The following is a 20,009-nucleotide window of genomic DNA, read 5'->3' as shown; positions in this document are numbered from 1 at the left end:
GGGTGCAAAAGAAAACACATTTCAGTATTAAAATTGTTTCTGGTTTGAATGCATTTATTTACTTGCATCAACGAGCTTAAGATGCTGGAAGCCTCAAACAAATGATTACACTGTGCATCGTTGGTCGTTAGAAAACATCTTTATAAATATATAGCTCTTATGTACACAATGAAAGTTAAGAAAAATCATGCTACTGTTGTGGTTTTTTTCCTACAAACTCTATCATCAGTCAGCATTGTTTTAAATCTTTATTGCATTGTGTCCACATAAAATTATAAGGTCAACCAAATTTGCATCATTTGAATGTATAGTTCACTCATCGCATCTGGAAAGTCATTTTTACACTATAAATTTAAACACTTCTGCACAACTGTGGTAAGTTAAAAACTCTGTTACTAGTAGTCATTTGGTGATATAATGCAGTGTGTTATTTTGACAAAATACCTTATTATATATCAAGTGTGAAACTGTGGACCAAACAATCTAAAGTGAAAATTTAGACTGAAATAGTCTGAAAGAGAACCACTTCCGGTGGCAACTGAAGTGAAACTGCATTCTACTCGAGTGAGTAAATTATCTTTGAATCAAATCCGTCTGGATCCTAGTTTTAGCTGGAAAGAGTGCATTAGAATCTAGAGCACATGATGAAGAGTGTCCCGGTAGACTAAAACAAATTACCGTTATTTCCCCAAATTATTAACGGCTTTCAAATTTTCTGTCATCTCTTCTGTCTGGTTCGGGCAAAATTAATCAAAGTAGTTATACTTTGGCAAGAGTTTACTGAAGAATAAATACGTGGTAAAATCTGGCAAGGTAATATGTGTAATAAGGTTACCTCCTCTACTTACGAGCAGCCAAAACACCTCATGATGTTACTGGTGAAATGGGCAATCGAGCTACTCCCCTAAACTTCTTGAAAGTTCTGTCTTATGTTCCCACACCTGCATTTAGTTCCCCCACTACACAGACTTATGTCTAGTACCCCGAGACCCCAATCAGAAACATTCTGCTGTTGGTTGTCGGATCTGCACAAAGAAACCTTGTCTTTGGTCTTGAGCACACTAGAGAAAGAACGCATTACATTAGTCTGATCGGGGGGGGGATATAACTAGGGAAATAAGATTCTTCTGAGATTGTTTATTTCCCTTCCTTCTAAAAGCATGTAAAAAGCCCAACAAAGTAGCCTCAACTCTCAGAAAAGCCATGACTGGTAAACTAGTTGGCCCTCTGGAAAAACATAACTGCCCCTAAAAAACTCACTTCTGGATCTGTCCTTGGTCTGATAAGACGACTTTGCTGGTACATGTAGGTCTGTGGATGATGGAGACGCATTCAGTCAGGATAGAAATAAATCTTTTATACTCAACACAGCAGTTCAAGCACTGCATATTCTGCTGATCAAAATTTCAGCGTATACCGCGTTGATTTCACCAGTCACGTGGTAGTGCGCCCTCTGGTGGCGGTCTTCTCTCTTGGTCTTACCCCTGTTGATGCCCTCAGGCGAGGGCTGGAGGAAATTCCACAGTGTCTGGATGGGATTGGAAGTTGCACTGGTATCTGGAATGACTTCGTTTACCTGCCAAAATATTTCAGAAAAGAGAAAAAGTTGCATTTCATTACAAATGACAAATTTAAGGAAGTGAGGCGTGATTGAAATTTTTGGTGTGTGGTTGTTCGAGAAAGTATGAAAATATTCAATGAAAATTATTTAATTTTGGTTAAAAATTTTGGACAGAGTGATATCTATGGTGTTTCAAAATAAAAATTGGGACAAATTTATCATTAAAATTCATTTAACAAAAGCATAATTGTGAAGTATGTTGACCGCATCAAAATTTCACATGGGTTACGTAACACTCCCAGTAATTTATTTGCTCAATTAGAACTCATGACAAAATAAGCTCATATGGTATACTTGGTATTTGTTGGCAATCTCAACAAAATCCTTTTAAATAAATATGTTATAGACAAAGTTTTTTCAGTATGCTTTTTCTATATTCTTTACCCTGTGGAAATGGCAGGCACATTTGCCCAATAGGAACTCTCGATATCTGGCCATGGTCATGTTGAATGTGTCCACCACATCAAACTGAAGGTCTTTGGCATAGTCCAGGATGCCGCGGTTGTGGTAGAACATCTTACGCTGCTCTTGCTGTGATTTTGTACAGAGGAAAGTGGGGTAAAAACAGGATAACAGTGGACAGACAAGATGAGGCATGGAACACAGCCAAAACTAGGGTATTGGCCCTTGTAAACCCTAGAGAGTAAAACTGAGAGAACAATTTAGATAGGACCTCTCTGAAATCAGTGTTGAAATCAACTATAAAATTTCTTACACTTCAACATGTATTTATGTTATGAATTCATACAAGTTGAACATGTTGAACATGTCTCGGAAGTTTTCCGACGTCGAATGTCATGTCACACTTGCTCACGTGTACAGAGTGACCTTTAGAAAAGTCTCTCTTCATTATGCCACTCGTGATGGGGGCAGGAAAGGGATCAGAGGAGGACAGCAGACACCATGGATTAGGTTGGGAGGGGGGGGTTTCCAGAAGAACTACTAGGCAAGGGGAGCGTCACTCACCAATGAGAGACAGTGCATGCCATCCACCGGCTGGTGGAAACCAGCTCCAAGGCTCTTCATTATCTTTCGAATGCTACTCAACCCCTCCCTAAAAAATCACACAAATAATAAACACTTGATGAAATTGCAAGAAGTCCTTAAGATCTACTTGTTATAAAATCGATATGAGCAAATACAGAAATAAATGAAGACTGTATGTCCATGCAAGAAGCCATGGAATATTATCCAGCGGTGCAAAGCCTCTGTGATGCACCGAGAGACCTTCACCCAAGCTGCCAGTTAGCATCAGATGTAAAATCGTTCTTGCTTTCTGCAGCAAGACTGTGGTTGTAGTGCTACATTATTACCCTATTCAAGTCTGATTCAGATGAGCCATCTTTTTTTTCTCGAGGAAAGCTTTAAGTAAGCTCGAGTCACCTTCTCAGTGCCTTCTGCAGCACCTTCAGGTGGTGGGTGGCGAGCCAGTGTACGCCGCCCACCACCAGCACCGTGTTTTCGCCGTTCTCCAGCGGCCGGGAGTGCTGGATCAGCTGGTAGAGGGCCTTGTCGAACACGGGCCTCTCGCCGGCCGGCAGCCAGAACTGTGGGTAGTAGGCGAAGCTGACCGTCGTCCGGTTGCCGTTGAGGTTGGTGTAGACCTTGATGTCATGGGTCTTGTCCCATTCTGTCAGGGTGCCGTTGAGCTTCTCCATGAGGTAGTACATTATGCCCCGATTGGTGGAATCTCCAATGAAAAGAAGCTACGTAAACAAGGTGTAAACATTTTAAAGATATTCAATTCTAATTATCATCACTTTTGGAAGACAATTTTTGGAAGATATTAAAACTTATTAGTGAAGCCAGTCACATGTAAGATATGCTGAGTACAAATTGGAAACGCTTGAAAAAACCACTCCTTGTGTATACCGCCGGGTTTGGGCAAAAAAAAAACATAGGAAGGGGAAAAATCCAGTGAAAGTTCTTGAAGTTCAGGGAAAATTCTGCAGTTTGTCAATTTTATTGGCAACACTGAATTGTGTTTTCTTTGAGTACTCTCCAAACGGCTGCGAAGTAAGATTTGACAAATGCGAAGGATTCAATCAAGTCTGTGATAAAGTGGTAATAAAAATCTTGAAAGTTCCAGTCTCACATACGCTGGGTGCTTTGAGGAACATGCAATGCCGTTTGTGGTATATAAATGTTGTTTTAGTACTGTTTATTAGAATAAAAAATTTTTACCTTTTTCCCAGCAAGACACTTCTGTAACTTGTCTTGTTCAATAGCGGGGTACCGACATCCCTTGGGCTGCCACACAGATTCCCTCCAGTAACAGCTCCTCTTGTCTACACAGTGGCTGCAGGGAACCAACCACTCTCCTAACAGGTTAAGGGAACCAATGAAAAAGTTTGACAAAATGCTTCTGAAATTGTTGAAAAGTACGTTTCCACCAACCGCTGTCTCCTTCTATGACAGCATGCCTGATTCCATAAATATCAAGGCGCGTGGAAATTTCAAAACAACACTTAGCTTACAAGTTCCTGGAAAAACTTGGAAAAAAATGGAATCAAACAAGCAAACAACGTATCTTTCTTGGACTTCCACTTTAAATTGAAATCTTTTAATCATTTCCGCGATTTTGGCTCGATGTATTTAAAGTTAGTTATCAGGTCAAAGGTTATACTTCAACATACCTTGAATGTCACCACTGGAACACAAAGGCAGGTGTGGCTTAGACTTGACGTAGTCCTCCCAGGAGAGATCAGGAACTAAACTCAATCCACAGGAAGACCCCTGAAGAAACTGCAGAGTGCATTCCTGCGCCAGGCAGACAGATCGAAAAAGTGGCATAAATTTCAGTAATCTATCGGCACTGGAAAGAATAAAGTTCTGCAGTGTACGGCCTTGAGACAACCTCAACTCTCACTTTAAACACATCACAGTGCACAAACTTGATACAAATCCCAGTTAACCTGGAAGTGTGGCATTAAAGGAACAGTCACATCTTGCAGTAGAAACTGCTGAGCAGCATTTATACTGCCGTTGCGAAAGTATGTTTTAAGAGGGAAGTTTTAATTAACAACATATCTAATTGTGTTTGGCTGAAATATAATCTTTGAGGGTGTGATTTGGTGAGCAGAATTAGACGCCACTACTGCAGTGTAAAATGCTCATGAACAGGCAGTGCGTGTGCATGACATGCCTTTTTTGACCAATCGAGTGTCGTGATTTGCCAACTGCACGGGCACATCACGCCTGAGAACACGCATAAGAGAGGGTCGTAGTAACCTTGTCAAGCCAGCCCCACGTCCCCAAGGCTCAGTCATGCCCTTACCTGCACCAGGCTGCAGACCTGATGCCTCTCAGTGTGGTCAAAGTCTGCCTCCCCGTCAGTGACACTCCGGCGATGCATGAACACCGTGTAGGTGCTGACCACCCAGGGTTGTGAGTGGGTGATGTCTACCACCAGCATGCTGATCCGGTTCTCCCCAACTCCTAAGGTGTAGTTGGAGGGTCTGATGGTCAACAGTAAACGAAGATGACCTGAGACTGCTACAAAGTGACCAGCTCTTAAAAGCTGACCCTGACGATCTATGCTCTTGGCCAGCTCCAAGTGACTTCATAAACGTGTTCTGTCACAAGAAATCTAAACTATCCTAGTCCACAAACTAGACTTAAATAAAATGCCAGTAGTGCAGAGGCACCAAGCTCGTGGGTGAGCTCTTAAACAGGGGTTGCAACATAAGTCGTAAGTCACTGGTCACGACGCCAGTTGATCAATGAGCCAATCAACACTCAGAGTTTTGCCTTCTGACCATGGTCATCAGATTGGTCTTTATAGTCATGTTATACAAGTCCACCACTCCTCTGTTCGCATGGGGGACGAAAGATGGAATGCTCTCTTTCTAAGTTTCATTTTGATGGCTTGAGCCTGAATTGAGAGTAGACTACTTGTGATTGACACGCTGGAGTTACATAGGACATGTCATGGAATTGTAAGGACTTGTAAGGAGTTGTAAGAGTTGTGATTGACTAGTAGCACTCGTGATGGAGTTGTGATGGAGTTGTAAAGACTTGTAATGGAGTTGTAAGGACTTGTGATGGACATATGTCCCACTCTGTAATTTGATGCCATTTACCTTGACACACCGTGTCTGTCCTCCAACCTGGCCTCACAGTCACAGCTCTTGGCATACCCCCAAACTTTGATGAGAGCCATCTCGTGGGGCACCACAGCCTGGTACTCGGTGATCTTTGGGTCAAAAGTTGGGGTGAGGATGATCATGGGGTCAGTCCGGAGGTCTAAGAGTTCTGGCACAGCTGATGGATCTAAAAAAAATTAATAACCCTGTTCAACGGAGCTGGTACTCTCCACTGATCATTAAAAGAAAACCTGAATGGTAACCGGCTACCCTCTCTCCCTCCAGAAGGCTGGGTGAAACAACTTAAAAACGTTTTTTCTGCAGTGCGCTGTATTTGCAATGACACAAAGAGAGAAAACAATAAAAAAACACAGGATGGGAAGACACCATGAAGATCAAAGACAAAACAAGCATTTGGTAGAAAAAAAAATCAAAAAGTCCACAAAGCACACAATTTTCAATAAACTGAACTGGGCGTACAAATTCTTACGGGCAACCTTAAAAGATGCTTAAAAAGCATTGCAGACTGTCAACATACATGTGTAGGCCCTTCCCTGTGTTAAGGAGATCATTTCTTTTGTTAGAAAAGTTGGGATCGACTTCTGGGGACAAAAATAAAGTTTTCGGTCCCCCAGCAGCATTCAGATTTTAACATAAGTGGGGTACCCATAACTACATCACATTCTGGGGTAGAGCGTTTGTAGTGTTCCAAAAGTCACCAGTTCGAATCAGTTCCCATTCGTTTTATTTTCCATTCACTAGAATATTCCTGGACTCACCATCACTACATCTTGGTCTGTGGTATCGTGGATCCCTGTACATTGGGTCAATCTCAAATGCGCTGCCGATCAAGACATCACTGCGTCCCGTATCCCAGTGAGGACTGGTGACGTTGCCAAGATTCTGCTGCGTCTCTCTCCAGACGGCCCCGGCCATCACCTGCTGTTGACCCCTGTCCATGCTCCAGTAATACTGCTCCAGGTTGGCCAGCACATGCTGGAGCTCTGCCGTGCCATGCCGGTGCGTCGGGGAGGTGAGCAGCGCCCCCTGGTGGTTGTACGGCGGGATGTCGTCTAACTGCAGCTGAGACACGAGGACGTGCTGGATGTCTCGTAGGAGGCTGTTGTACTTCAGGCTGGTGTAGGAGGGGTACAGCTGAGTTGCACAGGAAAAATGGTGACCAAAATCATGATCGAACTGGCTTCTCCGCTTGCCGACAGTTTGATTTCAGGGCAGCAATTCTGACTTTCAAAAAGGCAAGCTGCAGTGGTGAACCTTTGATATGCAGCCCAAAGCTGCAAATCCTGATTCGCAATAATCAAAATAATTCAAAATAATAATAAACACAGTCTTTCTATACCTCCTACGTGCTGCCACCACAGGTTGTGCGCAGCTGCCAAGTTCAAGTTCGGCACATCACCTGCCTTCACAGATTTGTTGGGTTTTGTGTGTGTGTACAAACATATGGAGGATGGCATGTTTAGATGTCACCCAGAGGTTATTCAAGGTCAGTTTGTGTTTATGTGTCCTTCTATGCAAAGTGGTTTAAAATGATAACAACAATCGGTTCATCTGGAAAAAAAATTTAATGGCTGCAATTTGTCGTCAAAGTTCCGAAACTGAAAAAAAAAGAATTAGGTACAAATACATGTAACTTTTAACTTTTTGAGCTGTAAACTTTTATATGTTAGGAAAACCATAATGTGTACTGATGACACTAAACCAAAGCTGCAAAACTGAGTAATTTGTCTTGTTTACTTTATACTTAGATTGGATAACGTGCGGAAAAAATCTTCATGGAAAGTAATTTAGGGCACCAAGTCCACAATAACAAACATAGGCACATAATGAAATCAAATTTATATGGGTAGGAACACATAGGTAATTTGTACAAAAACTAATAAGATCATATTTGAGGTTCACGTTCCGATCAAGTTTTGACACTCAATATGACGAGCCCATATTTTACACATTAAGTTGAACAATGACCATATCCCTTAAGCAACATGTGAGAGTATCCTTCATTTTCTCCGGTGAGTCAGCCACGTACCTTTATCTACATTTTCTGAATGAATGCATGCACATAATTATGCAAATCTGTCTGTCTACCTTACCTGTTGATAACTTCCCCGGTTGACAGTCTCTCGTCTGGTTGCTAGGAGATACTCCAAGTCCTCCTGGGTCAGACACATCTGGTTGTTGGAGCGGCAGTTCACGCCCTGCGAGAAAGAGTGGTAGCAAGGAATATGAAAGTAAGCAGTGAATAATGCTACAAATTTTCAACACCTTCGTCGTTTCTTGCACTACTTTAACAGGTTGTTTGTCTATCCAGTCTAAGAGTGGTTAAGACGTCTGCACTAGTAAGCAGGAGGTCGTGGGTTCAAGTCCCACCCGAGTACGCTTGTGGTTTTTTTCACAAGCCTTCGGGGGGCATGAACTGAGTATACAGCATTAAAATACACTTCGGGCAGGGCCAAAAGAAAATATCAAAAATTAATTTACATCTCCCCAGTACAAATCCATCTTTGAAATAGTTGAAAAAAAATTGGAAAATGTCAATGAAATTCCTTTTTTCTTTACTTGAGGGAACCACAGATCATAAATACATCAAAGTTTTCTTTGTGTTAAGTAACAAAATATTTCCAAACAAAGAAGTAGTTGGAATAGTCCGGTGACCAGAATTAGAAGCCGTAACTTTAGCGGCACCACACTCACAAGCAGGTAACAGGCCTGGAAAACATACCTCTTCCACCAATGGGAGGTTGGGATTTCCCCAAAATGGGCACAACTCAAGTTTAAAAATGAAAGTGCAAGTGTGGTGCCGCCAGAACATTGCCATCTCCTTGGATTAGTCTTTAAACATTTTTCGTGCTAAGGGCTACATGAATACCTTTCATAAGAGGTATTCGTTCACTTACTAATATTCCAACATTTAGATTTAGATGCTCCAGTGCGAGGGCAACATCCTTGGCGACCATTGTCTCAGACACGAGAATGGAGATGGCATCATCAACGGTGTTCTGTTTGATGGTCTTGCTAGCCCAGTTGGTGGTGTCACTGTTTGCTTGCAGATGGGGCTGTCCATTGACCTATGCAATAATATAGGATTACAAGAGAGTGGACTATTCATCATCAACTGCACTCTGAATAATCATTTTGAATCTGCTTGCGAATCATGTTTTCCCATTTAGTTGTTCTGTGTCAAATTACTAATTTGAAAAGCTGCACTGCAACTGTCTTGGATTTAATGATATTTTTGTAAAAAACACCTCTGTGTAAAATGAACATGAGAAACAAATGCTTTTAAGGAGTAGCTTCCAAATCTATTCTGAGAAATAGCCCAGAAGAAGAAATATGGTCAGTCTTTCTTTTTTCATATTCTGAGTGAAGTATCAGTGAAGGGTTGTGGGGTTTTGAAGGCAAATACCTAAAAACGTACATATAATTCAAGATATAAAGTGGCCTCCTCCTATAAGGAGAATTCTGTTGTCTATGAAGATTCACAAAACTCCTGCAAATATCTTTCCAGAGGAAACTTAGGGTATGCTGTTCGGGTGAAAATATACCCAATGTCACAATTAACTATCTGTGAAATGTCTCTCCTTTTAATTTGTTACTTACCTCAACAACCATTGCATGAAGTGTGGAATTGAAAATAACATCAAATCCAAGAAGCTGAAAACAATTCTTGCACCTGAAGATGTGATCACACAGAAAAGGACTAGAATTACATATACTCTCATAAAGTACTGTTATGGTGAATTAATAAAACATTAAGCCATCAAAATCACTTCTTTATCAATTTATCGATCAAAATAAGTCACTTAATAAATCAAGGTCAGTTAATCAATTATGAAACAGTCCACTGATTTTAACTAGTCAGTCAGTTTGAGATACAAACATGAAAAAAATTTAACGGCGTCCAGCATTCACTAAAGAACTCGCTGAAATTAAGATGCATTTTCAACTTCTGTATATCGGCAGCAAATATCTGCCATAGCTCTACGAACTCATGTTCCTGTTTGTTTTTTCACAAAGTGGGAAGCGGCCTCTAGTGAATCCGTAAACAAGTGTAACCCAACCCACCCCAACCCAGACTAGACCAACACAACCCAACCGGCCCATACACCCAACCCAACCCAACCCAACCCCAACCCAACCTACCCCAACCCATACCAGTCCACCCAACCAATGCACTCAGCCCAGCCCAGCCCATCCCAACCCGACTTAACCTAACCCAACCCAACCCAACCCAACTCAACCCAACCTAACCCAAACCAACAAATTAACAAGCATCATCATCCAACCTGTAATGTTCGTCCCATGGATGGGCTGAGAAGCGGCCAAAGTGTGCCACCAGTGACGACTCGGCCACCAGCAAGGTCTGGACGATGACTGCTGCCAGGTTCTGGAAGGCCCTCTCGGCTGCATCATAGCCAAAGTTATACTTCAGGTAATGCTTGAACTGAGCCAGGTACCAGGTCCTGTTTGGAATCTGTAAAGGAAAAATAACTACAAATAACTTGATGAATGGGCATGAAGGGAACCAGGCTGGAACACATTTTTGCCAAAGGTTGCTGGAGATAATAACGTGCAATCAAATCTATTTAAGGTAGGGTGTTGTACATTCCAGCATTCCCCATATTCAAGCACTACAATCCAAACAAGTGCAGGCGGTACAACACCCACTCCTATGGGCTCTCTGGAAAGGTACGGGGGGGGGGGTGTGCAACACCCACAGATACCCATTCCTATGGGCTCTCTGGAAAGGTATGGGGAGGGGGTGTGCAACACCCACAGATACCCATTCCTATGGGCTCTCTGGAAAGGTATGGGGGGTGTGCAACACCCACAGATACCCATTCCTATGGGCTCTCTGGAAAGGTATGAGGAGGGGGTGTGCAACACCCACAGATACCCATTCCTATGGGCTCTCTGGAAAGGTATGGGGGGTGTGCAACACGCACAGATACCCATTCTTATGGGCTCTCTGGAAAGGTATGAGGAGGGGGTGTGCAACACCCACAGATACCCATTCCTATGGGCGCTCTGGAAAGGTATGAGGAGGGGGTGTGCAACACCCACAGATACCCATTCCTATGGGCTCTCTGGAAAGGTATGGGGGGTGTGCAACACCCACAGATACCCATTCCTATGGGCGCTCTGGAAAGGTATGGGGAGGGGGTGTGCACCACCCACAGATACCCACTCCTATGGCCTCTCTGGAAAGGTATGGGGAGGGGGTGTGCAACACCCACGGATACCCATCCCTATGGGCTCTCTGGAAAGGTATGGGGAGGGGGTGTGTAACACCCACGGATACCCATCCCTATGGGCTCTCTGGAAAGGTATGGGGAGGGGGTGTGCAACACCCACAGATACCCATTCCTATGGGCTCTCTGGAAAGGTATTGGGAGGGGATGTGCAACACCCACGGATACCCATCCCTATGGGCTCTCTGGAAAGGTATGGGGAGGGGGTGTGCAACATGCACAGATACCCATTCCTATGCTCTCTGGAAAGGTATGGGGGGTGTGCAACACCCACAGATACCCATTCCTATGGGCGCTCTGGAAAGGTATGGGGGGTGTGCAACACCCACAGATACCCATTCCTATGGGCGCTCTGGAAAGGTATGGGGAGGGGGTGTGCAACACCCACAGATACCCATTCCTATGGGCTCTCTGGAAAGGTATGGACAGTTTCTTTGTGTGACATATGTTCAACATGTCATGAAACATTTTGCTTATCGAGGAACAGAGAAAACTATTGTGTTTTATCAAAGAATGAAAACCACAGTGCTAACATGACTTCAGCTGAGAAGGGTTATCCTTAATCTTTTACAGTAAAGCATATTAGTTTAACTGGAAAACGCAAACATGCATGAGACGTGACAAATTTCCTAGAAATACCATGTCTGACCCAAACTATACTTCAACCCTTGTCTAACAAAATTTATTTCATGATGATAAAGATTGGCACTTGAACAGAAAGTTGTAAATCTTTCCTAATCCAAATTAAAATAGCTAATAGAAATATCTTTCAGTTATTTCTGAGAGTTGGAGAAGTTTCCCTACGATTTAATACAAACTCAAGTAAGATTTAGAATAAAAACTTTTAGTTTCTTCTGAAAGTCTGAAGAGACACATGTTTTGGAAGTCTGTGACAATGTCTGAGCCTACAGAGGTAACCGACCTTCTTGAAGCCTCGTGGGTAGTCGTGCCTGAAGTGAACCAGCCCTTCCGAGTGGATGAAAGCCCTGAGTGGGTTGATGGACGTGACCAGGACATAGGCCCGGATGTTGACTGGCATGCCAAAGATGAGTAACGGGTTAGGGAAATACTGTTGTGCCACTGCCTTCTTAAAACGAAATCTAAAACACAGAAGGAAAAATCGAAGACAAAGTAAGAACTCATCAAGGCATGTCATGAAAGCCATAACATACAAACCTGTTGGGTGTTGTCAGCTAGAAGACAAAATTTCAAAATGAATAAGTCGTTTTTCTATAGCACAACCCAAACTGTTTAGCTTTCTGGTGTACAAACGAACCAAAGCTTGTCCAAACAAACACTTTTCTTAGAAATTTTAAACAAAGTTTCAAAGGAATATTCTGCTTTTGATCTCTAAAGTTTCGGTAACTAACTGCTGCTATGGAATGAAAGCAACATTTTACAGGACACTATATAAATATAGATAGATAACTATATATAACTAACTATAACTATATATATAGTTTTTATTTCTTTTGTAACTCCTTGAAAGCTAACTGATTTCAAAACAGATTTTTTTCAGTACAAATTGTACTCCCCCCCCAAAAAAACCAACGCCCAACGGCACAGATCTGACTAAGCACCTTCACAACTGAAAAAAAACAACCCAAACAGGATGTTTGGGGAGAATGCACAAGTACACAGTACTTACTCTTTAACTCTTGCATAGTCTTTCTCTTTGGTCGGTTGTAGGACCTGAATGTTACCGCCGGGGCTAGTGGATTTGAACACCCACCGTACTTCATCTCCTGATGCATCGGCCACTCCCAAGAACTGGTCAAATTGACTTGGCATGACCCAGCATGCCGGTGATAGGTAAGTTTTCTTTAAAGCTGTCAAGAGAGAAATGAATCAACCTCAGATCAGTTTAAATAAAAGCAATTAGTTCTTTTGTCGTGAAGCAAGTTGACTATTTGACCATCTTTACCCTAATGCCGAATGCTTAGGCCTCTCCCGTTGAGTATTGGGAATCAAATCCTTGTTTCCTCCTATGTTATATGCATACATTTATCCGATTGATGCTCAGTCATCACAAATCCTTTATCTTCACTAGATGCCACCCAACGGGCAACGTACGTTCCCAATTTTCACCCTGGTGGATATGAGATAGGCCAGCACTTAATACATGTACCTGGAATTCTCCTAGCCTGGTTCATGGTGTGACAGAAACCGTCCTTCTTCCATAAAATATTCCGAATTCCGGGGATTCTGTTGACCTGATGAACAAGAAAAATGGACTCACAAGATACAAGTATACATTCTGGTTAATAAAAGATAAGATACAGTGTTGTCTATGTCGTGGTTAATTTTTTGGCCAGCGCACAGTTTCTCGACCGAGCCATCGCTTTTTTTTTTTACCAGAGGCCAACAAGAGCCAGCTGGGCACAGAAATATTGTCTTGTCGAAAGCTGCCAGTTGCCAGCTAAAATATTGTGCATTGCACATTTCTTGTGTATTGCATAGCAATTGTTTCTCCGGGCAATGAGTACATGCCTGGCCTACAAACAACAAAGGAAAGGATGCAGTGTGATTCAATTTTAACAAAATGACCCACTGTACTTTGTGAATAAAAAAACACAACAATGCATGGGCACAAGATGGGCGTGTCCATTAATAAATATTTGCACCGCCTCTGCCAGCGGTAGAGTTACGTTGCATAGGAGAGGAATGCATACAGCGTATGGTTGCCCAAACCAATGCTACCAGCGAACAGATGCTGTCTCACTTTAATTAACATAGGGCCCTCAAGCATTTATGCTAAGATCATACACACAATTCACCCCATGCAACCACCTTGCTCGATGTGCCACATATGAAAACAAAACCCGGGAGTATTCCTCAAGTAGCCTCCAAATGGAGGAACTACAAAAGACACTCCTGATGAATCATTTCAGCCCAAGGGCCGGTTTCTACCATCAGTCGGTAATGCTAGCCCGCACCTTCTGGCTGCTGCGTAACTTTGTAAAGGAGCTTCTGTCCAGGCAATCTTTCGAGTCCCCGTCGGTGAATGCCAGGCACAGGAGGACTGTCCAACCCCGCCAGTCAGTGGAGGAAACCGCCTGCGGTTGCCCTGGAGAAAGGGAGTTGGACACATCAGATTTCGGTGGAACAAGGAAAATGGCACTGTTCTTTGCTTTGTTTGTTTCACATGATTAAAATGTTGAGCTGCGGATGTAGACCCATTAATCAGAGTATGTTCAAATATGGTGCATCATGACACCCTATGGAGAGCCAGTACAATAGGTCTCCACAAGGAATTCACAAAATAGATATTTGGAACTTATTCAAAAAGGAGGAATTTTAAATGTGTAATTACATATAACAAACTGAAGTACCAGGTATTTTATACAAGGAACATTCAGGTTTTTAACCCAGAAAAGTAACTCGTTCAAATGAGAGCATTTTGAAAACTGCCTTTCACACCCGAGTATTTGTAGAACAAGAGAACAAGGATACAAATTTGGGCATGTGCCTTTCTTCTAGCGTCACTGTCATCGTCACTGTCATCGACACAGTGAATACTGACTGCAATCATGGAGGTATATGTTGTATTCCTCCATGCCTATAAAACTACCATCTTAGATTTAAAAAGCCAGATGCTATGATGTAGATGGCTTGTTTTGTGGTTTGATTGGATGACACTAGATCCCAGGCAACAGACTACATGTAGGTGTATTATGGACACAATACAGTACACATTAGCATATATTTCAGTCATCAAGTCAGTTGATACTGAACAGAATGGAAGCCACAAACAATCAGGATTGGATGACAAGTTAATTCTACCAGTCAAACCAAGGGTCGGGTTGCAAGTGCTGAAAGAACCATTACAGAAAATGCCATATAAATTACCACAGACAGGATAACTTATGATTGGCTTGTGATTGACTTGTGACTGATTTGTGGAAGAGAATGTAAGAAGAGAAAGAGGAAGCTGTGTCACGTTCAATCTGTGAAAGTTCACCTTGTACATGATCTGGATATGTTTTAGGCATCTGGAAAACAGAATAAAGAGAATAAGCACTGTATGAGGACCTGGTAGTATACATGTACAAGTTTATCTTAGAATTGGCTTTGGAAACTGTGACAGTACATGGATGTTACTGGATGGAGATATTCTATATCGAGTACAAATTGAGGACAGCACCTACCATTATCCCATGCAGCGCTGGTGTTGTTACTAACAATATAAGCCTCTTCATAATTGCTGGGCTGCCGCACAATAAAACCCTGTTTGGTGAATGCCTTTTCGTAGAGTGGCAGGTCACGGTTGATCACCTCTGGTTGACCTCTGACCTCTACGGATCTGGACTTCAATGTCTTGGCTTGTTTCAGGAGCATTGATTCCAGCTGTCGGGAATCCACATAAAAGAGGACAATGGGTAAACAAACTTTTCATACCCAACAGAGTAGGTGTATTTGTTGACTTTTTTCAACTGCCATTTTCAGAACATGCAGGAGTGCCAACAAGAGGTCTTTTTCAAGCGGTTCTCAAACTGTGCGAGACGTGTTTCAAAATAATATTTTTACACGCCATGCGTACATAATTGTGTCAGCCTACTAACAATGAAGAAAATCTGGTTTGTGATCAAGTGCATTCTCAGAACATACAAAAACAAATGAGGTTTAGAAACACCGGCATTCCCAAGACCAAAGCTTACAGTCTTAAACTTCAATCTGAAACTCTAGGTTATTTCTGGAACACACATTTAATGTGTCTTTTGCCGATTAACCATAACTTTTCAGGCACAGTCCAAAAGACAAATTCAAGAATGGTAAAACTTCAACTCACAAACATCCTCTATATATTGAATGTTTTCTGTGGTGGCAACAGAATCATAGCAGTCATCTTCAACTTACTACCATTTGAAATTGCATTTTTCAAATTGAAACAGCTGTTGAATAACAACATCAAACATGAAAATGAAATAAACTGAAAGTAACTTTTCACTCTGTCCAATGTTTGTGATAGACTGCTAACAAATAAGTCAATTGGGCACAAGGATGGATGTAGAACTAAGTCTTTTTGGAGGAGGAGATCAAAACTGTATTTTTTGGAGGGCCAGAATTTTAGAAATTTTTATTAAACCTTAATTTTTATGGCCTTTCTGAGGGTTGGGGATACATTTTAGTGCTTTTTACATGCTTTTGAATGGAATTATGAAACCCCTCTCCCAAAAGATACCAAAAAATCACTTTTTCTTCATATTAAAAAACTTTTGCCAGGGAAGGGGGAAGGAGGGAGAAGGGGAGGGGCTTGGCCCCCGTTAGCCTCTCTAGATTTGGCCTAAATTGCTTCAATTAAAAACAGTCCATGAATCCAAACGTATTTCAGAATTTATGCAAAAATTACAGATTCAGACTGTGATATGGATTGTTCACGAAACACTATTGATTAAAAGCAGCTGGTTGAACAAGCTAACCAGCCAAACCCTTTGATGACATTCCTGACATTTCAGGGTAATCACCACATCTGTAAACAAGATAGGCTTGGCACAGGCTTTCACTGATGCTCTTCTCATTTGGTGTTTGCCCCAGGGTCTGATTTTTATATGGGTGGGGCATCAGGCAGGGTGGGGTTTTGTGTGCTTGATATCTGGGGGGGGGGCAGAGGCTGCCTAACACCTTAGTGCTGCCCATGATAAGAGTTAATGGATTGTTCAGGTCTGTGACGGATCACCTCTACAGTGAGTTCTTACCTCTGAACAAGTTTTGTCCAGATTCTTTGGATTTGTGGGTAAAAACTAGATTTTAGGGGGGGGGAAGATCTTCACCCGCAGGGTGACATAATTTTCCCACCAAAGTTTTGGGGGATATTTTCACAATATTCAGGAAATATTTGACTATTTTACCAGCTGAATTTAAGAAATTCTCAAGTTAACATTTGAATGAACCCCCCCAAACCAGCATTTTATCAAATGAAGCCTTCTCCTTACAAACACAAAGTAAAACATGGAATCTGTCAGCTTAGAGCTTTGGCAAAAGAACCCACAAAGAAAGTCACAAAACTATTAAAGTATTTTACGCAAACAATCTAAACTTAAATTCATGCGGTCCTTCGTAATTATTCAATAATATCTCTTTAACTCTAAAGTATGTTTGAGCTGTCTTGGAGGAAAATAAAAGTTGCAAATAGAGCTGGTCTGGAAGTCTCTCTAGCCAAAACGGTGCATACTCAAAACATTCAATGATGAGCTTCTGACATTCAAGTGGCATTTTGGACCGTTTCCAAACCATTCCAAAATAGTCTCAGCACATCTGTCGATTACTTATATCCTGTACGGAATGCCAAGCTGTTCTTTCCAAGACATAAATTATGCCCTACCCCTCCTATGCAGACTAAGGTGTTGGCTGCTAGATTTATCTCACCCTAAGTTCCCTGCCAGCCCCCTCACGTTCCCAGATATGCCCCTGACATTTTTGATGGGGGAACTTGAAAAAGACATGCCGCTCCATACTTGCGCGTGCATCTGTGCGACATAAAAAAGGACTGTCCACAACAACACGACAAGCAGGAGTTCCGTGTTGATTTGAAGAATCTCTACTTTATTTTATGTAGCAGCAATGTGATGATTACCGTTGCTCTCTTAGCCATGCAACATATGCAGGAGATCATGACACTGTGCCAGTAAAAAAAGACTCTGCCAGACTTTGAATTCCATCAAAACTGGATGTGAGTCAACCTGACAGTGTAATGTACTGTAGAGTACCGGTATTCACAGATCTGCAGAGGCTGGTGCATCCAATGTCCTTCGTCCCCTCCTTTTCTGGAAAATACTTTCTCTGGTCAGAATACTTGCTTATAACCTTCAAAGATGACTTTAAACACATACCTTGCTTACATAGAGGGCTCAGCTCCATCTGGGGTCCCCACCCCCATTGGTAAAATGCCAAGCACCCACCCCCTTTGTTTTTAATTCTGCGTCCACCATGGGTAAAAGTGTCTGGATGTATGGAGCTCTTCTCTAATACTTTATTATACATGTAAGTTAAGGAATGCATTTCTTTACTTCAGTTTTCAGTAGCAGGAGAAAAAAAATGGAACCCTGGAAATGAGGGGAAATTTTCAGTTGCAAAAGGTAATGGTCATTCAAACATGTATTGCATTGTTGCCTAGAAAGCAGGGGTCAAAGTAAATGCATGAGTTAAACAGCTTAGAAACAGGGAGATTAATTGGAGATTTTGGGGAGATTTTTTAACAGTATACTTGTGAAGGCCTTGTTTCAAGAGGCAAGCAAGACAGACGAATTACATGTGAATTAAAATTAGCAAAAGAATGGTCAGGGGATGTACACTCAAAACACTGACTCAGTGGTACCTTGGTAGGGTCTTTGTAAGAACCCCCCTCCCTTCTAAAAAAAAAGGAAAATGAGAGCTTGTTTATTGCCTAGTTTCACCACTCCAGCACTACAGACCTAAGTGTGTCTGTCAACAGTTTATGGGCATTAGCACTTTTTGGATCAGTACTGGTATACAGCACTTCCCTGGCTCCCATTCTTATTGATGTCGACCACTGACCCTGAACTCGTACCTTATCCCAGCTGCCACTGCTGGCGGCCAAGAAGACTCTGAGAATGGACAAGAAATTTCTGACAATTTGTTTTGCTCCACCCTAAATTTCTGCAGCATGCAGGACAAACAACTGTGTGATGTTTTCAAACAAAACAGACCCATCAAACCCTGAAAGCCTTTCAGCGGACTTTCCAATGGAGTTTTGGGTGATGATTCAAGCGTTGAGTATGTTCGCGCATAAAAGATCAGGATGCGGTCCACTAAGCGCATAAATAAATATTTTCCTTTGTGGTAAAGTCTACATGAGTGTGTCACTCCAAATCCAGGTTAAATGCTTGTTGCTGCATTTGTGAGACACGGTCAGGCTCAAGTTGTCACCGTGCTTGCCTGAACTGTGAACATCAAGTACAAGGTTGTGTACTTGGAAATGTGTAGAACACAAGGTTTTACAGTGGAACCACTGTCAAAGAGGAAAGCGACAATGATGGATACTTGTAATGCTGTGATCCACATTTTGACCGTCTCTTAGGAAAGATTTGTCAAAACCAGTAAATCTTTACCAATTATGGCACTTTTCTGCAGACACTATATAGGCTAGCAACTTTGAAAATAATGCCTGCAATGGTTACAAAACTTTACAACTGATTGAAACACAGTGGATCTACAATACTTGTGCTCATCAACTCATGCCATTTAAGATCTGAGGGCATCTGCACCTGCATTAGGCTTGCCTTATACATGTCCGTGAAGGAAAAAAGTGCCTTGTAGGCTGAGGTAAGTTTGGTGTATATTTGAGAATCCTTTCAGTTTGAATGTGTGTGGGTTTTTGAGTCAGACAGGAATTTAGTTGATGGCACATGAGTGGGCATACTTTCCACTGTATTCAAAGTTTTCCAAAATGCCCGAAATCTTGTGATTTAATTTAGACAAATGTCCATCTCTGCAAGTTTCTTACCTGCTCTAGATGTTTATAAATTGGACTGTCCTCAATTGCAACTTCCTCCTTCCGTGACTTTCTCTTCTTTACTGCTCCGTCTTCCAGCTTGGCTCGCTCTGTCTTCAGCCGTCCGGGGCCTGCGACAGACAGACTGTCCCTGCTCTCGCCAGCAACCAGACCCGCTTCCAATGTCCTATCAAAGGTCCTGTCCATTTGGCCGATGGAAGTGGCGGATTTGATCAGCATCATGGAGTCTGACTGGTAGATGAGGTAGAGGGAGAAGCTGGCCAGGCCCAGGGCCGAGAGGAGGGCATTTGCGAGCCGCGATCGGCACAGACGGCTCAGCTTGTAGCGCAGGGCTCTCATTCTCCCAAAACAACCCTCCAGACTGCCTACTACCTGCCTGCTCTGCCCCTGTGCGTGTGCTAGCTGTCCTGTTGTTTACCAAACACAACCGCCCCTGTTCATCATAGCCAGAGCCAGCCGTGCGTCAAGTTCCTCTGACAGGATATAGTTGCCTGTGGCAATAGGTCGTGTTTGCCGATGTAAATTTTTAGTTTGGAAGGGAGGCTGGGGGGGGGGGA

General features: G+C 42.4%; 1 protein-coding gene across 1 annotated transcript; it reads right to left on the bottom strand.

Moving 5' to 3' along the window:
• Positions 1 to 33: 33 nt before the first annotated feature.
• cped1 (cadherin like and PC-esterase domain containing 1) lies at positions 34 to 19,791 on the bottom strand. Its single transcript, XM_022248330.2, has 19 exons — positions 19,444 to 19,791; positions 15,128 to 15,326; positions 13,916 to 14,046; positions 13,108 to 13,192; positions 12,628 to 12,808; positions 11,902 to 12,079; positions 10,014 to 10,201; positions 9,328 to 9,400; positions 8,625 to 8,795; positions 7,821 to 7,925; positions 6,486 to 6,861; positions 5,704 to 5,893; positions 4,899 to 5,079; positions 4,258 to 4,381; positions 3,806 to 3,942; positions 3,005 to 3,327; positions 2,588 to 2,675; positions 2,006 to 2,152; positions 34 to 1,576 (listed from the first exon to the last, which is right to left on the bottom strand). Exons 1-19 carry the CDS (start codon positions 19,789 to 19,791, stop codon positions 1,376 to 1,378), a joined length of 3,426 nt encoding a protein of 1,141 aa, XP_022104022.2. The 3' UTR covers positions 34 to 1,375.
• Between the last annotated feature and the right edge of the window lie 218 nt (positions 19,792 to 20,009).

Source organism: Acanthaster planci, linkage group LG04, assembly GCF_054643075.1.
Source record: "Acanthaster planci isolate LZ-2023a linkage group LG04, COTS_SCS, whole genome shotgun sequence".
In the NCBI taxonomy this organism is placed as follows: Eukaryota; Metazoa; Echinodermata; class Asteroidea; order Valvatida; family Acanthasteridae; genus Acanthaster; species Acanthaster planci.
This window is presented reverse-complemented; position numbering and strand designations above follow the sequence as displayed.

Bases quoted from the DNA above. Each gene is read 5' to 3' on its own strand.
- cped1 (XM_022248330.2), bottom strand. From the start codon at position 19,791: ATGAGAGCCCTGCGCTACAAGCTGAGCCGTCTGTGCCGATCGCGGCTC. The intron at 10,202-11,901 runs GTCGGTTACCTC...TTTCCTTTACAG, and splicing joins ACCCACGAGGCTTCAAGAAG to ATTCCAAACAGGACCTGGTA. The intron at 3,943-4,257 runs GTATGTTGAAGT...TTAACCTGTTAG, and splicing joins TTCCAGTGGTGACATTCAAG to GAGAGTGGTTGGTTCCCTGC.